This window comes from Kogia breviceps, chromosome 18, assembly GCF_026419965.1.
Source record: "Kogia breviceps isolate mKogBre1 chromosome 18, mKogBre1 haplotype 1, whole genome shotgun sequence".
NCBI classification, from domain to species: domain Eukaryota; kingdom Metazoa; phylum Chordata; class Mammalia; order Artiodactyla; family Physeteridae; genus Kogia; species Kogia breviceps.
In genome coordinates, this window is record NC_081327.1 from 51,437,985 (window position 1) to 51,459,174 (window position 21,190).

General features: G+C 47.2%; 1 protein-coding gene across 1 annotated transcript in view; it reads left to right on the top strand.

Annotated features, from left to right (window-relative positions):
* The first annotated feature begins 10,484 nt into the window (after nucleotides 1–10,484).
* BCO1 (beta-carotene oxygenase 1) overlaps nucleotides 10,485–21,190 on the top strand; it is a 37,910-nt gene continuing 27,204 nt past the window's right edge. The window contains 2 exon segments of the mRNA XM_059043818.2: nucleotides 10,485–10,637; nucleotides 14,589–14,717. Coding sequence (XP_058899801.2) covers nucleotides 10,574–10,637; nucleotides 14,589–14,717 — 193 coding nt within the window. The 5' untranslated portion in view covers nucleotides 10,485–10,573.

Genomic DNA, 21,190 nt, shown 5'->3' on the forward strand with positions numbered 1-21,190 from the left:
CTTGAGGGTTATAGCAGACACTGTCAATGCCCCACCTTAACCCTACACTTACCGTGTAAGGCTTCTAAATGCAGGCACCCATGGCTCTTTGCCTCCCTCTGCACACAAGGAACAGAATGGAAGTGCCTGGAAGTTAGAGCCTCTCGGAAGAAACTCTCACCCTGTGGACCAAAGTTGCTGGGTCAATCCCCCAGCCCTCTAAAGATTACTCTAAGGCATGTTCACACCATCTGCAGGGTCTCCCCCCAGACTGAGCCTCAGTTTCCCGAGATGGTAATCACCTTGATAATGTACTGCTCTGGTCTACCCTCCCAGTTTTACTTCTCCACTCCTGGGTTCACCACCCAAATAAACCATTTGCACTGGAATTTTTGTCTTTGTGTCTGCTTCTGGGAGAGCCAAGCTCAGACAAGTCTATCCTTGGGACTGGGAGGCCTGCCCACAGGGCATGAACATCTTTGTGACTCTTGCTACGGACTCAACGCTGTTTAAACCAAATTAACAATCTCTCTGTTGTTCATGTTGCGGATCCCACTTGAAGGCTCAGGCTGCCAGATCAAATTCTGGGAAACTCGCTCACACAGCTGAGTCGCGTCCTGCACACTCTTCTGATGGTTTCAGTTCTATACTTGGGGAGCAGCTCTGAGCAACTGATAACGACCTGAGTCATTGGAATGGTGGGTTGTGTTCTCTTGGTTTTTGAAACATGTATGTAGGTGAGGCTTCCAAGTTTTCTCATGTGTGCCTTGTTGTTTGCTTCTATAGGGTGCCTGGTAACCTGGATCTTAAAGGACTCGTCAGGAAGAGAGGGGTGAGGGGGAGGTAGGGGTGGGGGCAAAGCTGGTAGAAAGGAGTTCTCAGATAGATGCCCCAGAATGTTAAGTCCCTACTGCGTGTCAGTACCCCAGAACCAACATAAACCACAGAACCCTGCATTATCCCCTCTGGGTGGTCTGCCACGGCAGGCCACACCTCCACATGTTTGCACGTGCTGTTTCTCCACTGAGAATGTCTTCTCCTATACGCTTGCACACTTACACCCTTTTTCAAGAATAACTCAACTATAAACCTTTTTCTGAAGCCTTCTCAGCCTCTGCACGAGTTAATTGTCGCTTAATCCATGCCCTTGTAACAGTTTAATCTACTTCCATTTTAGCATTGCTTAAGTTTTCAGCCTTAAAAAAGAGAACAAGAAAAAATATATATATATATATGTATATATAAAAGAGAACAAGAGAGAAACTACAAGAACTTAGATGTAGAAATAAATCCACTTACAGCCTTTGTAGTTTCCACTTGAGTTGTTTTGCTTAATGACTATTGTGGGTTCAGTTGTAACTTCCAAAAAGATACATTGAAATTCTAACCCTTGGCACCTGTGAATGTGACCTTTTTTGGAAACAAGGTCTTTGAAGATGTGATCAAGTTAAGAAGAGGTCATGCTGCGTAAGCGGAGCCCTAATGCAATGACTGGTGTCCTTATAAGAAGAGGGAGATCTGAACAGAGAGACACACAGACACAGAGGCAAGAAGGCCATATGACAACTCAGGCAGAGGTTGAAGTGATGTAGCTGCAAGTTAAGAGACATCACAGATTGTTAGCAATACCGGAAGCTGGAAGAGTCTGCCCTCAAGACTTCAGAAGGATCATGGCTCTACTGTCACCTTGGCTTCAGACGCCTGGCCTCTAAAACCAAGAGATAATAAATTTCTGTTGTTCAAGCCACCAAGTTTGTGGCACTTTGTCATGGCAGCCCTAGCAAACTAATACAATGACGATGTAGCCCAATGAGGCCACATGCCTTTCATTCATTCAGTATCTCTTGAGACCTACTATGTGCCGGGTACTGTGCTAATCTCTGGATTTTAAATAGGAGAGTGATGTGGTCAGCTTTGAATTTCAGCCAGGTCACTTGGTGGCAGCAGGGAAGGTAGATTGGAGGGGGTGGGACTGGGGGCTATGAGGAGGCTGCTCCTAAGAGGTCAAAAACAGTGAGGAGAGCAGCTGGGGGGCTGGAGCTGAGCGGTGCAGTGTGAAAGATTATTTAGGAGGTAGAAATGTCAGGACATTGTCCAGACTATAACTCAGTGGTTATTATTTAAATTGAATTTTTGTCCAGCCTCACTGACTGGGCCCTAAAGTACATGGTGGAAAATTGAACCGTTCCAGCTCAGGCGTTAGAAGGCACTTCTTTTTCTACCAGTTATGTCCGCTGTATTTCAGTCTTGTCAATTCTCCCAAGTGTGGCAAATTGGTATTATATAAATGATAATACACAGCACCTCTGCATGATTATTATTATTATTTGCATTCCCTTCTCCCTTGTTAGGCTCTGAGCTCATTGAAGTCAGGAGCTATGATTTCCCATTTTTCTGTCTGAAATACCCTATATGACACCAGTCTCTGCTGTTTAGTAGAACGTCGAGGAAACTACAAATCCTCTTAAATGTTAATGGCATAATTTATGGTCTTTGTTTAGTGGTGAAGTGTTCACTCCGGGAGTCTTGGGGAGGCTCTCCCACCACTCCCTACATCCTGTGTTCTGGAGCTCACCACCAATGCTTGTCCCTCGGGGAGGCAGCTGCCACCTTTGCTGGCACTTTGCCTGTTACCTTGAACCCTGCTATCCGAGATTTCCACATTATCCTGCTCAGCTTATCACACTGGCTAATTAGAGGCACCGTTTAAAAGCTAACTTAATGGGAAAACCACGAAGTAATTTAGATATGATAACATTATCTCCAAAAGGGAAATATTAACTCACTTTAGGCTATAACTTTGTTAGTAGAAGATACAGAATTGCAAAATAAGCCTGTTGTTTTTATAACACAAAAAACTTTTCCTTTTGAGTTCAGCTTTACATCTCCATCTCGAGACTGCTTTATGGACGCAGCACATTCCATGGAAAAAGTGGCCTTGGGGAAGTGTAGCCTCCTCTTCCTGCATCCTTCCCCAAATTACAAGGTAAGAGGATTCCACATTCAGTCTCCCACCCCTGCCACGTGTTGTGTGATTTCTGGTCCAGGGTACCACCTCCAAAGCTTCAGTTGCTTCCTCCATAAAGAGGGGATGGTAATAGTGCCTGCTGGGTCTGTGTCACGATGAGAAGATACACAAACTACAGAGCGGGGGCACACATCTGGGAACCCCCATCCTTCTCCCTCCCCAGGGGAGGAGACCAAGCCTTCCTGCTTACCCTGAGAGCCTCTCAGATCCTCCAGAGGGCAGACTGTGTGTGGTTCTGTACCGTGCCTTCCACCCTCTGGAAGGGAGTCCTCTTCCACAGTCTCTGGATCACTGCTGGAAGCAACGTAGCCAACTTGTGCAAACGTGTGTGACTTGGGAGGAAGCCCAGGGGATACTCAACCCAACTCAGAGAAGGGCCCTGCCAGTTAACACCTCCTCAAACCCCAGCCTTCTTCCTGCTTCCCTCTCAGCAACCCAGCCTCCAGTGCCTCAAGTCTGAACAATTTTCCTCTTCCCCCACCCCTCTCTCTCCTGCCTGCCATTTCCCCTGGCCCCTGCTCCCCTCTCCTGCACACCCACCCCTTCAAATATTTGGAATGAGGTGGTGTGGCCACGCTGTGTGATGCCTCTCAGTCTTCGTACAAGCTGTGGCCCTTTTGAACCGCTCTTCCCAGCTTCTCCACGTGGCCAACGCCCAGCCGTCCTTCAGCCCTTGGCTCGGCATTGCCCCTTTCAGGAAGCCTTCTGGAAAACCCCTCTCCCTGCCCTGGAGGATTTCTCACTCATTCCTCTTTGTCACCTTTTCTGTAGCACTGCAACCCCACCCCCGACGGGTGGCCCTCCATATTTGTGAAACAGCTGGATGAATGAATGAATGAATGTGTGGGATATTCACATTTTTACCATTGACAACCATGGGCTTCTCTGACAATTGTACTCTCTAAACTGGCTTGTTGTGCAGCCATAACTGCTTCTGTCCACCTGAGTCACATACAAATGCCATCTTGGCAGCTCTCCTGCTAACTCAGCACTGTCAATAGAACTTTCCATGATGACTTGCACTGGCCAAGATGGCAGCCACCAGCCACATGTGTCTACAGAGCCCTTGAAATGTGGCTAGTGTGGATGAGGAATTTAATTTCATTGCAATTAATTTATATTTAAGTTTAAATAGCCACACGCTACTAGCAGCTACTGTGTTGGACAGCACAGCAAAATTCCCGCAGAAATGCCTTCCTGGACCTGGCCTCTTGACTTAGGACACCATTGCCTCCAGCGTAAAGCCCAAAGTCTTACAATCCGGCACAATCCAATCCCTAAACAGGGATTGGACTGTGCACTGTTCATTTCTACTACCTCCATCCCGGAGGTAGTGGAAATGAACAGTGGTTGCAAGTACAGCTCTGGAGCTAGGCTGCCTGGGTTCGAAGCCTAGCTCTGTGGTGTTGGGCAAGTTACTTAGCTCCTCTGTGCCTCACTCTCCTTGTCTGTAAAATGGGGCTAAACACCTGTACTTAGGGAGATTGTGAGGAGTACATGATCATGTGTAGAAAAGGCTTAGAAGAAAGCTCAGCACCTAGGAAGCTCTCAATAAATGGCACCTATAATTGTCATTATCTCTCACTAAGTCCCTGGTAGCACCGGCTCTGCTCCCTCCCTGTCCGCCTGCTAGAATTGTCCAGCTCCACGCCATTGTCCACTCTGGCCCTCCCACCTGCCTCCTCTTTGCCCATCCAACTGCTTCCCACCCTCAAGGGCTCGGCTGTGCACCTCGTCCTCCAGGAAGCCTTCTTTCTTAACCCTCCCCAGCCTGAAAAAGATTTCCCTCCTCAGAACTCCCATGATACTTCTTATCTGTGCCTCTTCTAGAGCAGGTATAATAGCGAACTAGCTATTACGTACTGTGTACGTGTCTTCACAGCCAAACTAGAAGAAACTTAAAATCCTGTACTGGGTCATGAGGGTCTACTTTCCTTCCAGGAACAGACCAGAGTTGTATACATTGTAGCTGCTCCAAAAAATTAATATTTCTGCTTATCATACTGGCTGACCTTTCCAAATTTTCTCTTTTCCAAGAAACGATAGGAAAGGAACATGCTATGAGCTCCTACTATATTCTAAGCACCATGACATACACGATTCGAGTTTACAATGTTTAAACTTTGCAGACACCTGTGAGGCAGACATTATAATTCCTATTTTAGAGATCAGGAGACTGAGGTTCTGAGATTTAAGCCAATAGCTCAGCACTCAGCTAGCAGGTGGAAGAGCTGAGGTGCTAATGGAAATGGGTCTGTTGAGGTTGCGAGTCTCCAAAGGTGGCCCCAAGGGACCACACAACCCAGGCCCATATTCACACCCTGGTGTGGCCCCTCTTTGCCCCATGATTCATGCTAACTAGTAAGGGGAAATGAAACTATGCCAGTCCTAGGTTCAGCCTTAAAGGAGACTGGCAGTTTCTGGCTCCTCTCTCTTGAAATACTCACTTTTGAGGGCTTTTGCTGCCATGGAAGAAGTCTGGCTATCCTGTTAGAGAGATCTCAGGGAGAGGGTCAAGGAAGGCCCTGAAACCACATGGAGAGGGAGAGAAGCCCAAGCCCAGCCCTCCTAGTGTCCCAGTCAACTGCCAGCTGACTCACAGCCACCCAGGAACCCCACACTGTGAAAGCAGGAGAACTGGCCCACAGAACACTGTCAACCCACAGAGCTGAGCCCACAGAACCCACAGACGTGATCAAATGCTCGTTGTTTGAAGCCACTAAGTCTTTTTTTTTTTCATTTAATAGTGTTTTTTTTTAATTTAATTTTTGTTTTATATTGGGGTATAGTTGTTTCACAATGTTGTGCTAGCTACAGGCGTACAGCAAACTGGTTCAGTTATACATGTACATATATCCATTCTTTTTCAGATTCTTTTCCCATATAGGTTGTTACAGAATATTGAATAGAGTTTCCTGTGCTATACAGTAGGTCCTTGTTGATTATCTATTTTATATATAGTAGTGTATATATGTTAATCCCAAACCCCTAATTTATCCCTCCCTCCCATCTTTCCCCTTTGGTAACCATAACTTTGTTTTCTAAGTCTGTGAGTCTATTTCTGTTTTGTAAATAAGGTCATTATTTTTTAGATTCCACATATAAGTGATATTGTATGATATTTGTCTTGTCTGACTCACTTCACTTAGTGTGATAATCTCTGGGTCCATCCATGTTGCTGCAAATGGCATTATTTCATTCTTTTTTATGGCTGAGTAACATTCCACTGTATATATGTATCACATCTTCCTTATCCATTCCTCTGTTGATGGATATTTAGGTTGCTTCCATGTCATGGCCACTGTAAATAGTGCTGCAATGAACATTGGGGTACATGCATCTTTTTGAATTATGGTTTTCTCCAGATATATGCCCAGGAGTGGGATTGCTGGATCTTATGGGAGCTGTATTTTTAGATTTTTAAGGAACCTCCATACTGTTCTCCACAGTGGCTGTACCAAATTACATTCCCACCAACAGTGTAGGAGGGTTCCTCTTTCTCCACACCCCCTCCAGCATTTATTGTTTGTAGACTTTGAGATGATGGCCATTCTGACCGGTGTGAGGTGATACCTCATTGTAGTTTTGATTTGCATTTCTGTAATAATTAGTGATGTTAAGCATCTTTTCATGAGCTTTTTGGCCATCTGTATGTTGAAGACACTAAATCTTAAAGTGGTGTGTTACACAGCAAAAAATGACCAAAACTCTTTTGTGTGAAGAGCTACTTCCCTTCATGTTACCTTTGCCCTGTTTTCTTATGCACTGGCCAGTTTTCGTCCCATTTTAAGGCAGCACATGCATTTTAGAAATTGTGGAACACCTACTTTTGCTCCCATATCTCCTCTGTTCTCAACTCTCAGCTTCCAAAAGTGGGCAGCATTACTGGCTAGTGGGGGAGAACATGCGCTGACTAGCTGTTGAATTTGATCAAATTCCTTCACGTCTCTGAGGCTGTAAAAATAAGACTGCTAATGACTCCCTCAGAGAGATGAACTAAAAGACAGCTAATAAGACACTTAGAATGCTACTTGGCACGTGTCAAGCGTCCAGTGAATGGTGTTTATCAGAGGCCGGAGGACAGGCCAGGAGACAGCTCCTACTGGCGACAAGTCCCTGTTCCACTCTTCCCATATTAGCAAAGACATGGAAAGCAGGGGTCAGGCTTTCATGGTTCCAGAGTGATGCCAGAGCTTCCTGGGAAAGAACAGCTGCTGCTTGTTACTTTTGTTTATAAAGAGGGAGGATGGAGGTTTGACATGAAGGCAGTCCTCTGAACCCCTGCACTGCCTCTAACTGCCTTGGGAAATGCATGTTTTTGGGGATATGCAGACTCACCCCCCCAAACAGAAAGAACATCATGAGAGCCCAAGAAGGCAGGGACTGACTCTCATTAATCACTACTATATCCTCAGAATTTGGCATGTTGGCGTTGGTGTAATTTCTGAGAAGGCACAGAATTGTTTTCCTGTTTTGCTCACAGCTGTATTTCCAGCACATAGTAGGTGCTGAGGAAATATATATTGTGTGAATGAATGTGAGGATGCATGAACGTTGTACTGCCTGCAGACGACACTGTAGGTTGCCTCTCCCAAGCCATCCCCTCCTTTTTCCTTGCTAATGATATCCTGATATGATTCAGGTAGCAACGTGCTCCCCAGGGGTGACTCATGTTGGGTTTAAGGAAATCAGGGCACTCCTGTTCCTCCTTGCCGGGGATCGGCCTGGGGGGCGGGGGTCACGTGACACAGTTCAGCCAATGAGACTAAGAGAAAAATCTGCTCAGGGGATCATGGGAAAGAGTTGTCTCTAGCACAAAAAGAGAGAAAGCTGGAAAAAGAAAATGCCTGCTTCTTCCCCATCTTATCTCCTTACTTGTGTAGTTATTGTGCAAGGACACGATTCCTGGAGGGAAGGCAATCATTCATAAGCAAAACTGAACAAGCCCAGGAATGAGAAACCAACCCTCTGAGGATGACACTGTGGGGGCTGGGAGCCTGGTGAGCTGACCCAAATGAGCTTCTGAGCCCGCCAGGAGCCCTAGGTGACTTGATGTCTGAGATAAATGCACATCTTTGGTGTGTCGGCAGATATTCTGTTGCTTTCAGCCAAAGCATCTTGCATTAACTCATTGTGCCTTCATGATATTGTTACGGGCTGAACTGTGTTCACCCCCAAATTCTTATGTTGAAGTCCTAACCCCCGTACCTGAGAATGTGACAGCATTGGAGGTGGGGCCTTTAAAGAGGTGATTAAGTTAAAATGAGGCCATTAGGGTGGGCCCTCGTCCAAACTGACTGGTATCCTTATAAGAGGAACAGTGGACACACAGAGACACCAGGGATGTACATATCCAGAGGGAGGACCATGTAGGGACCCAGTGAGAAGACTGTCTACAAGTTAAGGAGACGTCTCAGAAGAAAGCAACCCTGCCGACCCCTGTATTATGGACTTCCCAGCCTCTGGAACTGGGAAAATTACTTTCTGTGCTACTTTGTTATGGCAGCCCTAGAAAATATATAGATCTCTATGGTTATGATCAAGTTATTATCACCATCGTGAAAAAGTCCTTTGTTTCACCATAACATCGTCCCTGAGGAGCAGCTGGGACCGGAATGAAGCGAGCTTTGCTCATTATTCTCTAACAAGGCAATCATATCACCCCAAGACTGGCCCTCTTAGTCCTCTACCCTTTTCTTTTCTTTTTTTTTTTTTTTTTTTTTCCGGTACGCGGGCCTCTCACTGTTGTGGCCTCTCCCATTGCGGAGCACAGGCTCCGGACGCGCAGGCTCAGCGGCCATGGCTCACGGGCCCAGACGCTCCGCGGCATGTGGGATCTTCCCGGACCGGGGCATGAACCCGCGTCCCCCGCATCGGCAGGCGGATTCTCAACCACTGCACCACCAGGGAAGCCCTCTGGAGAAGTTTTAAGACTACTGAAGGCTTGGCTGCACCTTCAGAGACTCTGAATGGGTGGGTCTGGAGTGGGGCCAGGCACGGGCATTGCTAAAGCTCCCACCAGGTGATTGGAATGTGCAGCCAGGGTGGAGCAAAGCCAGGCCAGGCTGCTCTCAGGACTGAGCTCTGCGATCCTGGAACAGTCTGGGCCCAGCCCTGATACTACTAGACCCAGCTGGCTGCATAAAGGCCAGCTTTCCTCACGCCACCCACAGAGGGAACAGCTGGTTCTTCCTTAAAGCAACATGAGCGAAGGTGAGCCAGTAACTCATCACCCAACATGCATAGCAAGTTGAGTATGGATTTTAGACAATGGCATCACCTCGAGATTCACAAATATCGGGGAACCTTAAAATCACATACAGGCACAGTTTCTCCCTCTTGATGGGCCAGAAAGTTGGAGCTGAAGTTCGTTTTTTACTATTCCTTGTAGTTCCTGAGTAGAGTTTTTGGTTCCCTGTATTTATTGTTTAAATGGGTACATGAAACATTTTATGTTTACTTCTCCAAAAAATGAAGTATAATTAAGTTGCTCTTTACATATGATTTTTTTCTTTCTGAGCGGTGGGGAGGGTGCTGAGGAAGCTCAGGGACCTTTATTCACAACAAAACAGAACAAAACAAAACAAAACAATACTTTCCCTCTCTGGCAAACTGAGTTCCCATGCTGTGCAGTAGGGATTCACGTGATCGATGCACTCTGGGCTCCCCTAATCCAGGTGTCCTAAGCAGAATGCACTGCTAAATGATCCCACCTGTTGTTTTTTTTAACTTTTATTGGAGCACAGTTGATTTACCATGTTGTGTTAGGTTCAGGTGTACAGCAAAGTGAATCAGGTATACATATACTTATATCCACTCTCTTTTAGATTCTTTTCCCATATAGGCCATTACAGGGTATTGAGTAGAGTTCCCTGTGCTCTACAGTCGGTCCTTATTAGTTATCTATTTTATATATAGTCGTGTGTATGCGTCAATCCCAATCTTCGAATTTATCCCTCCCCCCCCTCATCCCCCGCCCCCGGATCCCGTCAGCTTAAGCACAGCAAGAAACTCGCTTTTCTTGGTTCAGCCAAAAGTGGAAGTGGAAAGGGAGAGTTGAGGACGCAATCAGAGGATTCAAGATTAGCTGGGACACATGGCTGGGGACTTGACCTTTGACCAAACATAAATAACGCCAGCGCAGCTTCCCGCCGTGTGCACGAAGAGCTCCCAGGCCCTCGGAGAGGGGAAAGCGAAGGGAGAAACAGTGGCATCAAAAAGGAAGGAGAGGGCTTCCCTGGTGGCGCAGTGGTTGAGAGTCCGCCTGCCGATGCAGGGGACACGGGTTCGTGCCCCGGTCCGGGAAGATCCCACATGCCGCGGAGCGGCTGGGCCCGTGAGCCATGGCCGCTGAGCCTGTTCGTCCGGAGCCTGTGCTCCGCAATGGGAGAGGCCACAACAGTGAGAGGCCCGCGTATCACAAAAAAAAAAAAAAAAAGGAAGGAGATGTAAAGGAGGCTGCAGGAGAGCAGGACGGAAAGACAAGGAGGGGCCAGGAGCCGTCGCCTTGAACACAGAGGAGCGTCTGTTCACTGTTAATACCACTCTTGCTCATCGCCCTGCACGATGGATATAATATTTGGCAGAAATAAGAAGGAACAACTGGAGCCTTTGAGGGCCAGAGTGACAGGTGAGTGTTTTCTATAAACGATGGGTGCTTATATGTTTAAATGTACACTTTTTTTCTGCTTATAAAAGTAATGCTTATTATAAATTATTTTTGGAAAATCTAGAAAGCAGTATATAGAGGGAAGATGATCCATAATCTAGATACATTCTCTGTGAAAAACTAGTTGTGCTTTTTTTTTTTTTTTTTTTTTGGCGGTACGCGGGCCTCTCACTGTTGTGGCCTCTCCCGTTGCGGAGCACAGGCTCCGGACGCGCAGGCGCGGCGGCCGTGGCTCACGGGGCCCAGCCGCTCCACGGCATGTGGGATCCTCCCGGACGGGGGCACGAACCCGTGTCCCCTGCATCGGCAGGCAGACTCTCAACCACTGCCCCACCCGGGAAGCCCTAGTTGTGCTTTTATGCATTATAACAGCTTTCAAGGAGAGTAGTTCTGTTTCCAGGAGAAAAGTCCCAGACTGCTGCAATTGGCATACAGACAATGGGATTCTTCTGCAAATTGTGCTCCATCCCCAGTGCGTGATATATTTGTAAAAATGTGCGCGTCCTAAGTTAATTTCAAAGTAATAAGAGAATCGCGTGGGAGCGCCCACTGCTGCACATGCGTGCTGGGGGGCATCGCGGAGCCCGATGTGATTTCCTAGAAGGTGCGATTTCAGGATGCGAGTACCTGCAGAGCCCAGGGTGGGAGCCTCCTCAGGAATCTACGTTTCATGGGTTTCCTCCACCTCTTCTGCGTGACCACTTTCGTGGGACCATCTTGTTTAGACTCTTCAGGGCAGTAAGTGGATCTGAACTCTCCCGTCCCAGGAGTGGTGCTGAGAACAGGGAGGGGGTCGGCTCAGCCACACCACCGTTTTGGATAGATGCACAGTTTTCACAAGGACAGGACAACAGAACCCTTTGTGAGGCAAGTCTGATTGGAGCTTCTCAGGTGAGGAATTGCCTTGGATGGCTTTTGAAAGAAAAAAAAAGCTTTTATGTATATTTTTTCTGATTACAGAGGTAATGTGCAATCTATATGTGTATCTATATTACGTATAAAACTCGGAAGTGCAAATGAGAACACAGAGGGAAATAAAGATCAGCTGTATTTCCATCTCAAGCACTATTAATATTTGAGCCTAAGTTTTTAAAAGATACATAAATATAGAGAGTACAAAGATCTATTAATAGATTTTACATATAAATACTTCTTCAAAAAACACATGTACACTTACTGTTAACTTTTTATTTTTAAAAAAGGGATCCTTGATGCCTATCCTTTTATGCTCTGGGGTACCACAGACGTTTTGCCATTATACCCCTTTACAGCTCATGTTTAGTGATTGCATGGAAATGCTTGGAAATTGTAGAAAACAAGAATCCTAGGACCTGAGAAGCTGAATGAACCTCTAGATCTAGATCAGCTGTTCTCAGAGGATGGACCCCAGACCTGCAGCATTAGCAGCCCCTGGGCTCTTTTTAGAATCACAGATTCCTGGCCTCACTTCAGACCCTCTGAATCAGATACTCTGGGGTGGCGCCCAGAAACCTGTGTTTTTACAGCCCTCTGGGTGATTCCGAATGTGGGACCACTGCTGTAAGTCAGGCCTCCCTACTGGGCAGGTGTGAAGCTGAGGGCCAGGGGGAAGCAGCACCTTGCCTGAGTCCCGGCGGCCAGCAGAGGATGGGCTCCAGCTTAGTGCAGGCCTGCAGCCCCGGGTCACGTCTAATCAGCCAGTCAGCCTCCGGCGGCAGACGGCTCACTAAACATTGTGCCTGTGTGGACACGTCTGCCCCGGGGGGCCAGGCCAAGGCTCTGGCTTCACGTCCAGCTGTGCATTCTTGGCTCTGAGGCTTCCTTGGCGAGTTACTTAAGCATTTTCTGACTCAGTTTCCTCTCATGTCTAATAAAGTCAACATGCACCTGCCGCATGAGATTGCTGCAATGACGAAATGATTTAATCTCTTAAGACACATAGTGCTCAATAAATGGTCTTCTTATGATGTCTAGGGCTTTAATATGTGCTCAGATTCATGTCTCCCTGTTCTGCCGCAACCTGCTCCTTCTCCTGCGTCCTGGGTCTCTGTGAATAATCCCACCCAAGGCAAGAGACTCGGCTGCATGTTTTGAGTGTTCCCCTCCCCTTCCCCATACATTTAGTCAAACGCTAAGTCCCTTTGTTCCATTGGTTTCTCTCCATCCCCACTGCTGCTGCCCTGCTCCTCTCTCTGGTCTTCCTGCCTCCCTCTGACTCTTCCTCTCATCCACACTCCACACCATAGGCAGAAATAACTTTTTGAAACCCCCAAATCTGATCACATTCCATTAGTACGAGAAGAGGCAGATCCTTAGAGACAGACCGTGGATTAGTGGTTGCTAAGGGCTGAGGGGGGGTGGGGATTGACTGCTAATGGGAACAGGGCTTCTTTTGGGGGTGACGGAAATGTTCTGGAGTTAGTGGTGAGAGTTGCACAACACTGTAAATATCCATTAAAAAAAAATAACCCTGAACTGTACACTTTGAAATGGTGGATTTTATGTTATGTGAATTTTATCTCAATTTTTAAAGTCTCCCCCCCAAAAAAAATCTGATCCTATTTTCCCTGTTGTAACCATCAAAGGTGTCCTATTCTTCTGAGCACCATAACAAAGCTTGGTGTGGTCTTGTTGACCTTGGTCGCTTGGCCCTGCTTAACTCTCCAGCCGCAATATTTATGACGTCCTCACTTGAAAGTTACAGGCCAGCTCTTACTAAACAGCTTGCACATCTCCCGATCTTTGAATTGGTCTTTGATCTCTGGCTTCAGGTTTCTCCAGAGATAAGAATTCAGGTGTAAGTCGTTTATTTGGGATGTGCTTCCTAAGGAACACTGGGAGGGAAGCCAATGACGAAGGCATTGTCAAGCCATTGACCACCAGGAATCCTTGGAGCCGAATCTTCTGGACAAAGCATAAAATATGCCTCGCATTGTGTCAGCTGAGGGCAAGGAAGTGGTGACCTTTGACCCATAGCATCCCATCCGTCTTCGGGTGAGAGCAGCTTTCAGGGGCATTAACTCTCCAGTGAGCTTCCAGCTCATCCATGTGTGGGCAGAGCTGCTCCACGGTGAGAACAAAGCCCTCAGGTGGAGAGCTGTAGGTATTTGCAGAAAGCAGCCTTCAGGGAGAGGTGAAAGCGAAGGGGACATGGGCGGGACCCCAACAGCACCTGCAATGCTGTCCAATGGCAATATAATGCCTGCTCATGTGTAATTTAAAATTTTCTGATAGCCACGTTCAAAAAAACTACAAAGAAACAGGTGAAATTAATTTTAATAGTATATTTTATTTAATACCACATATCCAGAATGTTATAGACCAACATGTAATTAATATTTTAAAATGACTAATGAGATGTTTTACACTTCTTTTTCATACTAAGTCTTTGCAATGTGGTGTGTGTTTCACATTTACTGCACATCTCAGGTGGGACTAGCCTCGTTTCCAGTGCCCAGTTGCCACCGGGGGTGGTGGCTACCACATTGGACAGCACAGCTCTAGAATGTTCTCTCCTCAGGCCTTTGCAAGGCAAACACCTACTCTCCCTCAAAACTCAACCAGGAAAAAAAAACAAAAACAAAAACTCAACCAGGTCACCTCCTCAGGAAACATTCCTCACCCTCCTGCACTCACCCAATTTCAGGGTGGAGTTCTGTTCCCCGCAGCACCCTTGCTGAGTCTGTTGCCTTGCCTTTAGCACAGTGTGTTTTGAGTGTTTTCCTTTGTTTTTGTCTCTTCATGGATGGGGAGCAACTTGGAGACAGGGGTGATGCCTGTTCATCTTGGTATCCTCGGTGCTAGCCCAATGCCAGGCATATTCTTTCTGGAAGTGAACGGATGCAGCAAGTGGTACGGGGGCTATATGGCCACTTCTTTTAGCTTTTTGGTTTAGGTGCAGAACTGGAAACTAAATGTTCTTTCTCTCACCAGGCAGGATTCCAGCATGGCTGCAGGGGACCCTGCTCCGCAACGGGCCTGGGATGCACACGGTGGGTGAGACCAGATACAACCACTGGTTCGATGGCCTGGCCTTGCTCCACAGCTTCACAATCAGAGACGGTAAGAGCACCGTGTGATCTGCCACGGCTGCCATAACAGATGACCACCAGTGGAGTAGCTGAAAGCAACACACATTTAATTCTCTTACAGTTCTGGAAGTCAGAAGTCTAAAATGTATTTCCCTGGGCTAAAATCAAGGTGTCGGCAGGGCTGTATTCCTTCTGGAGGCTCCAGGGAGAGAATCCGTTTCCTTGCTTTTCCTAGCTTCTAGAAGTCACTTGCATACCTTGGCTTGTGGCCCCATCTTCATCTTCAAAGCCAGCAGCATAGCATCTTGTGGTCTCTCTCTTTCTCTCTCTGTCTCTCTGCTTCTATCATCACATCCCCTTCTCTGAGTCTGGCTCTCCTGTTTTTTTTTTTTTTTTTCTCTCTCTCTCTTTTTAAAAAATATTTATTTATTTAGGCTGCTCAGGGTCTTAGTTGTGGCACGCAGGATCTTTGTTGCAGCATGAGGACTTCTTAGTTGCAGCATGTGGGCTCTTAGTTGCAACATGCAAACTCTTAGTTGTGGCACCCATGCGTGGAGTCTTACCCACTGGACCACCAGGGAAGTCCCCTGTCTCCCTCTTATAAAAGCTTTTGTAATTACTCTAGGCTCACCCAGATAATCCAGGATAATCACCCACTTCAAGATCCTTAACCCAATCACATCTATAAAGTCTCTACTGCCCTGTAAAGTAACATATTCAAAGGTTCCAGGGATTGGGATGTGGACATCTCGGGAAGCCATTATTCAGCCTACCACAAGCACAAACCTCCCTGGAAAGGTGGACAAGGTTGTTTTTCAGCGAGTTCAACTGGAAAAATAATATGCATTCTCAGTAAGGTGGGCAGGGACAGGTGGAAGTTTACCGGCTTTGGAATCAGACACACATCACATGAAAATAGGAGTGTAGAGCTGAAAAGAACGCAGTGAGCATGTTGCTCAGCAGGCAGGGAGAGCCAGGTCAGTCATGTCCCTGAGAGGACACTGAACTCAGAGCAGAAGGTAGGAAGTGCCGCAACGAAGAGAAATTCCGAGTTCAGATGACTGACTCAGGAGGAGGACTGTCTACTCTCTGCTGTTGGTCGTTGAGCTGATTTATGTCACAGAGTACAAGCCGCGTTTTTAAAAGGTCTGGAATGGGTTCTGGGAGGCTTCAGCAGGCTCAGGGCCATGTGGTAGGGTTCAGCTTGGTGAGAGTTTACTCTGAGCCCTGTGTTCCAGCTTGGGCAAGCTTCAGCCACTCCACCTCTCTGGGCCTCAGTTTCCTCCTCAGTAAAAGGAGCTTGATCGTTCTCCCTGGAAAGCTGTTGTGATGATCAGAAGTACTAGGTGTCCAGCAAGGGTTTGATGCCTGGTAGATGCTCAGTTGATTACAAACCACCATCATAGGACCTCCCTGGTGGCGCAATGGTTAAGAATCCGCCCGCCAATGCAGGGGACATGGGCTTGAGCCCTGGTCCGGGAAGATCCCACACGCCGCGGAGCACGCCTAAAGCCCGTGCTCCGCAACAAGAGAAGCCACCGCAATGAGATGCCCGCGCACTGAGACGAAGAGTAGCCCCCACTAGCCGCAACTAGAGAAAGCCCGCGCGCAGCAGCGAAGACCCAACATGGCCACAAATAAGGAAATAAATTTATTAAAAAGTAAAATAAAATAAAAACCACCGTCACTGTTGCTGCGTTTGAATCTCAGCTCCACCATCCTAACACATACCTAAGCTGTGTGACTTGGCCAAAGTTACTGACCCTATCTGTGTGTCAGTCTCCCCATCTGTAAAATGGGGCTATTAGCGTGTCCTGTAGAATTGATGTGGAATTTAAATAAATTAATAGGTGTGAGGGGCTTTGTGTAATGCCCGGCTCATCATATGTGCTCCATAGCGTTAGCTATCATTTTCACATAACTGTCATCTCTTTCAAGCTAGTGGGCAATTATTTTTTGAGTGCGGACTCTGCCAGCAACTTGCTGTAGCATTTCATGAACAGACACCGTGTGTGAACGCCATGAGCTCCGAGTTTGCCGAAACTCAGTTTTTACTGTGACTCAGCTACAGGGTGGGTAGTTCCATATTTCCCGACAGCCTTGAGTCTTAACAGTCCCCTCTTTTCCTAAACAGAAGTTCCCAGTGATTCTTGGGGACAGAAGTGCTGCTCTGGATGAGGTGCCTGAGAGGCTTCCCTTCTCTGAGGCCCTCCCTCACCCGCTGCCAGGTCCTTCACGGTCCATTTCCGAGCTCACACTCATGTGTGTGGGAGGTACTCTTGTCTCCTTGCACATGTGACACTGAAACTTTAGGGAGGTTAGGTGACTGATCCAAAGTCACTGGCGTAGGGCTGGGATCTGAGCTTGTCTGGAGTTTGTTTGCAGCTTTCTCTCCTGTCCTCAGCCCAGCACACACGTGCGCGCGCACACACACACACACACACACACGCACACATACCTCTGAGAAATGGCAGGTGCTTAAATGGTATCCTTCAGTAGAGAATCCAGGGACAAGGGAACCAGCAGGGGATGACTGAGCCCTAGCTGTCTTGCAGAAGTATGGCTGCTGTCCACCAAAATCCTCGAGTGGGCTAAACGGGCCAGTGACCAAAGTTATCCCATACTATTTAGACTTTCTAAAAGCTTCTAGTAGGTTTTCAAACTAAAAGTTTACTGTCAGAGGTACGTAGCTGTTTTCTGTTCTGAGATGGTCAGTCAGGTGCGACCACAAGAGGAGACACAGGGAGACTCAGGAAGACAAAGGTTATTCTACCCACAGGTGCTGGACACAGGAGGCGAGTCACGCAGGGCACATGGGAAAGACACCAGGGTGGCCAGGAGGCAGAAGACAGGAGCGGAGTGAACTCTGAGACTGAGGCCTCTGCTGGGGTTTCTGAGGGCAAGGCAGGAAAGGGCAGGGTGAACAGCCTAGGACCGGCTAGTTGGGCAAGTCAGTGAACTTTGGGCTGTAGGGATGGTCCCTAGTTGCCTGGTACCTGGTCCTGGGCTGGTTAAGGCCGAGGGATATTGACTGCGGGGGTGTATGGACCAGATGGAGGACTGGTTAGTTCGCGCATCAAAGACGTACTGGGTCCTTTCCTGCCTCTAAGAATTGTCTGGTCCAGGGAGACGCAGTCTCGTCCCAGCCAGAAAGGTTTTTATTAAGATGTCAAAGCATCATAATACGCAGAAAATTTTAAATATATACCATAAAGCAGCATGAAAGACAGTTGTATTCATAATCTGGAATTGGCTAGAAAGTGGGAGGAATGGAGGCTATAGCCAATTACTCGCCCTCCCCTGCCTGTCCTGCTCTTGAACCTGGGTGTGTGTCAAGGGTGTGCGCCCCGCTCTGCTTTGCAATGATCAGTGTGCCGTTCTCCAGCCTAGGGTGGAGATCCCAGAGTGCAGGGTCCCTGTTCAGATTGTTGTATCTTCATCACTTAGCACAGGGTCTGGCCCACAGGGGGCACTTAGGAACTCTTTGGGGCTGAAATGACACAAGCAAAGTGAAGATGTTTTGGTAGAAGGAGGCAACACTTCCCCAGTCCATCTCTTCAATACTTGCTACAGGGAGTGCTTGCTGGCCATTGGCCTAAGTGGTTCATGGCCGTCCACAGCTCGGCCCTCACTGCAGCTCCTGGGGAAGGGACCACTGTTACTACCTCGATTTCACAGATGGGCGTCTAAGGCCCAGAGGAGCCAAAGAACTTACCCAAATGCACACAGCTAAGAAGTAGTGGTAGTTAGTAATAAACTCAATGCTCTTTTTTTTTTTTTTTTTTTTTGTGGTACATGGGCCTTTCACTGTTGTGGCCTCTCCCGTTGCGGAGCACAGGCGCCAGACGCGCAGGCCCAGCAGCCACGGCTCACGGGCCCAGCAGCTCCGCGGTACGTGGGATCCTCCCGGACCGGGGCACGAACCCGCGTCCCCCGCATCAGCAGGCGGACTCTCAACCACTGCGCCACCAGGGAAGCCCAACTCAACGCTCTTTAAATCCAGAATCCTAAGTCCTAAGCATTATGCAATTCTGCCCCCATTCCCCACTCCTGCCAGCTACCATCTCTCACCAAACTCTCCAGCCCAATCGTTCCAAGGCTGCCAGATTGCCAGTGATGGTGTAGCCCAGCCTGGCGTCATCTCTCCTCTCCTCTCGAACTGTCAGTGGCTCCCCAGTGTCTAACAGGGGAAATATAAACCAAAAATGTGAAGTACTGCCATACACGATTTAAGAGGACAATGCACAGGGCAATCAGGGCTCTCTGATTTGCAGGGAACACAAAGCCAGTATTTCTCAAAAGGTGGCTTGTGGGCTTCCTGCATCAGAACCCCCCAGGATGCTCATTTAGGTTGTGAATCCTGAGGGCCCACCCAGGGCTTGAAGGGTAGGGACAGAGCATCTATGTTTCCAACACGTTTCCCACATGACCCCGAGAGCACACTGGTGGTTTGGGGCTTGGGCCTCCATGATTTTTTTTTTTTTTTTTTTTTTTGCGGTACGCGGGCCTCACACTGTAGTGGCCTCTCCCTTTGCGGAGCACAGGCTCCGGACACGTAGGCTCAGCGGCCATGGCTCACGGGCACAGCCTCTCCGCGGCATATGGGATCTTCCCGGACCGGGGCATGAACCCGTGTCCCCTGCATTGGCAGGCGGATTCTCAACCACTGTGCCACCAGGGAAGCCCCCTCCATGATTTTTTAAAGGTACCAGGTGGTTCCACTGCACAGCTAGCATGGAGAATGGAAGTTAGTGCCAAACCAGGAAGAAAGGAGTGGAGTAAGAAAGTAGGAAAGCAGAGGACAGGAAAATGACTCATAGCCTTCAGCAGAAGTCACTAGAAGATAATGCTTTAAAAAACTAAAAAAGATTTGAATACAAAAGTCAGAGTGGAGATGGGGAAGCCGGGTGAAGGGTATACAGGAGCGCTCTTTTCTGTAAGTCTAAAATTCTTTCAAAATTGAAAATTTTTGTAAAGCAGGCATGGAGAGGAGTTATCCCAAGTCCCTCTTAGCAGCAGATTTGACACTTTTCCAATAAGAGGCAAAGTTGGTGTCCCGTGAGGATGTGAACATGTGAATTCCAAGAGTCAGAGTCACAGAGATGTTTTTTTTTAATTGGAGTATAGTTGAGTTACAGTGTTGTGTTCGTTTCTGCTGTACAGCAAAGTGAATCAGTTATACATAGACATGTATCCACTCTTTTTTAGATTCTTTTCCCATATAGGTCATTACAGAGTACTGAGTAGAGTTCCCTGTGCTGTACAGTAGGTCCTTATTAGTTAATCTGCTTTATATATAGTAGTGTATATATGTCAATCCCAATCTTCCAATTTATCCCTCCCCCACTTTCCCCCCTGGTAACCATAAGTTTGTTCTTTTTATGTCTGTGACTATTTCTGTTTTGTAAATAAGTTCATTTGTATCATCTTTTTAGATTCCACATATAAATGATATCATACAATATTTCTCTTTCTCTGACTTACTTCACTTAGTATGACAATCTCCAGGTCCATCCATGTGGCTGCACATGGCATTATTTCGTTCTTTTTTATGGCTGAGTAATATTCCATTGTATGTATGTATGTATATGTATATATATACTGCATCTTTATCCATTCCTCTGTCAATGGACATTTCAGTTGCTTCCATGTCTTGGCTATTGTGAACAGTGCTGCAATGAACATTGGGGCGCGTGTATCTTTTTGAATGGTGGTTTTCTCCAGATATATGCCCAGGAGTGGGATTGCTGGATCATATGGTAGCTCTATTTTTAGTTTTTTAAGGAACCTCCATACTGTTCTCCATAATGGTTATACCAATTTACATTCCCACCAACAGCAGAGTCACAGAGATTTAGAGGCACAAAGCCTCTCCAAAGCTGACTTTTTCAACTGTTGTAGCTCCAAGGTAGACTTTTGGAAAGTTTGCTTTAAATTTTTTTTAATTAAAAAAATATATATATATGTATATCTCCCACCCCACCAAATAATTACACTTGACCCAGTTCTGGAAGATCCCAGGCAGGAACGCGTCTGTTTACTCGTGTCGCTTTATTTTTTATTTTTTTTTTTTTTTAACATCTTTATTGGAGTATAATTGTTTTACAATACTCGTGTCGCTTTAGAAGGAATGTGGTTAATTGGGCTGTCGAGAGCAGGGTGCTAGAGAACGCTCTGTGCCTCCTTCTTTAATCTCAACCTCAAAGTAAGTGTCAGCCTTGAGTAATTCCAGAGACACATTTCCCCATGGCCCTCTGAGCGCTCCCTGCTCTGGGGCTGCTTGTTTGTAGGATATGAGCTGCCTGTTGACAACCAGCTGGGCTGGGTGTTTATGTTTCATATGAACAGAATTCAGCATTTTAGGCAAAGCACATTAGCCAGTACCTATGGGTGGCAGCCCTCAGAGAGAGTGACCGCCAAGGGCAGGCTGGCTCAAGGGGAGACCAGAGTGGCCTTACAGCTGGTCCTGTGTAGCATGAAGACCAGTAGGTGTGGCCTCACCAG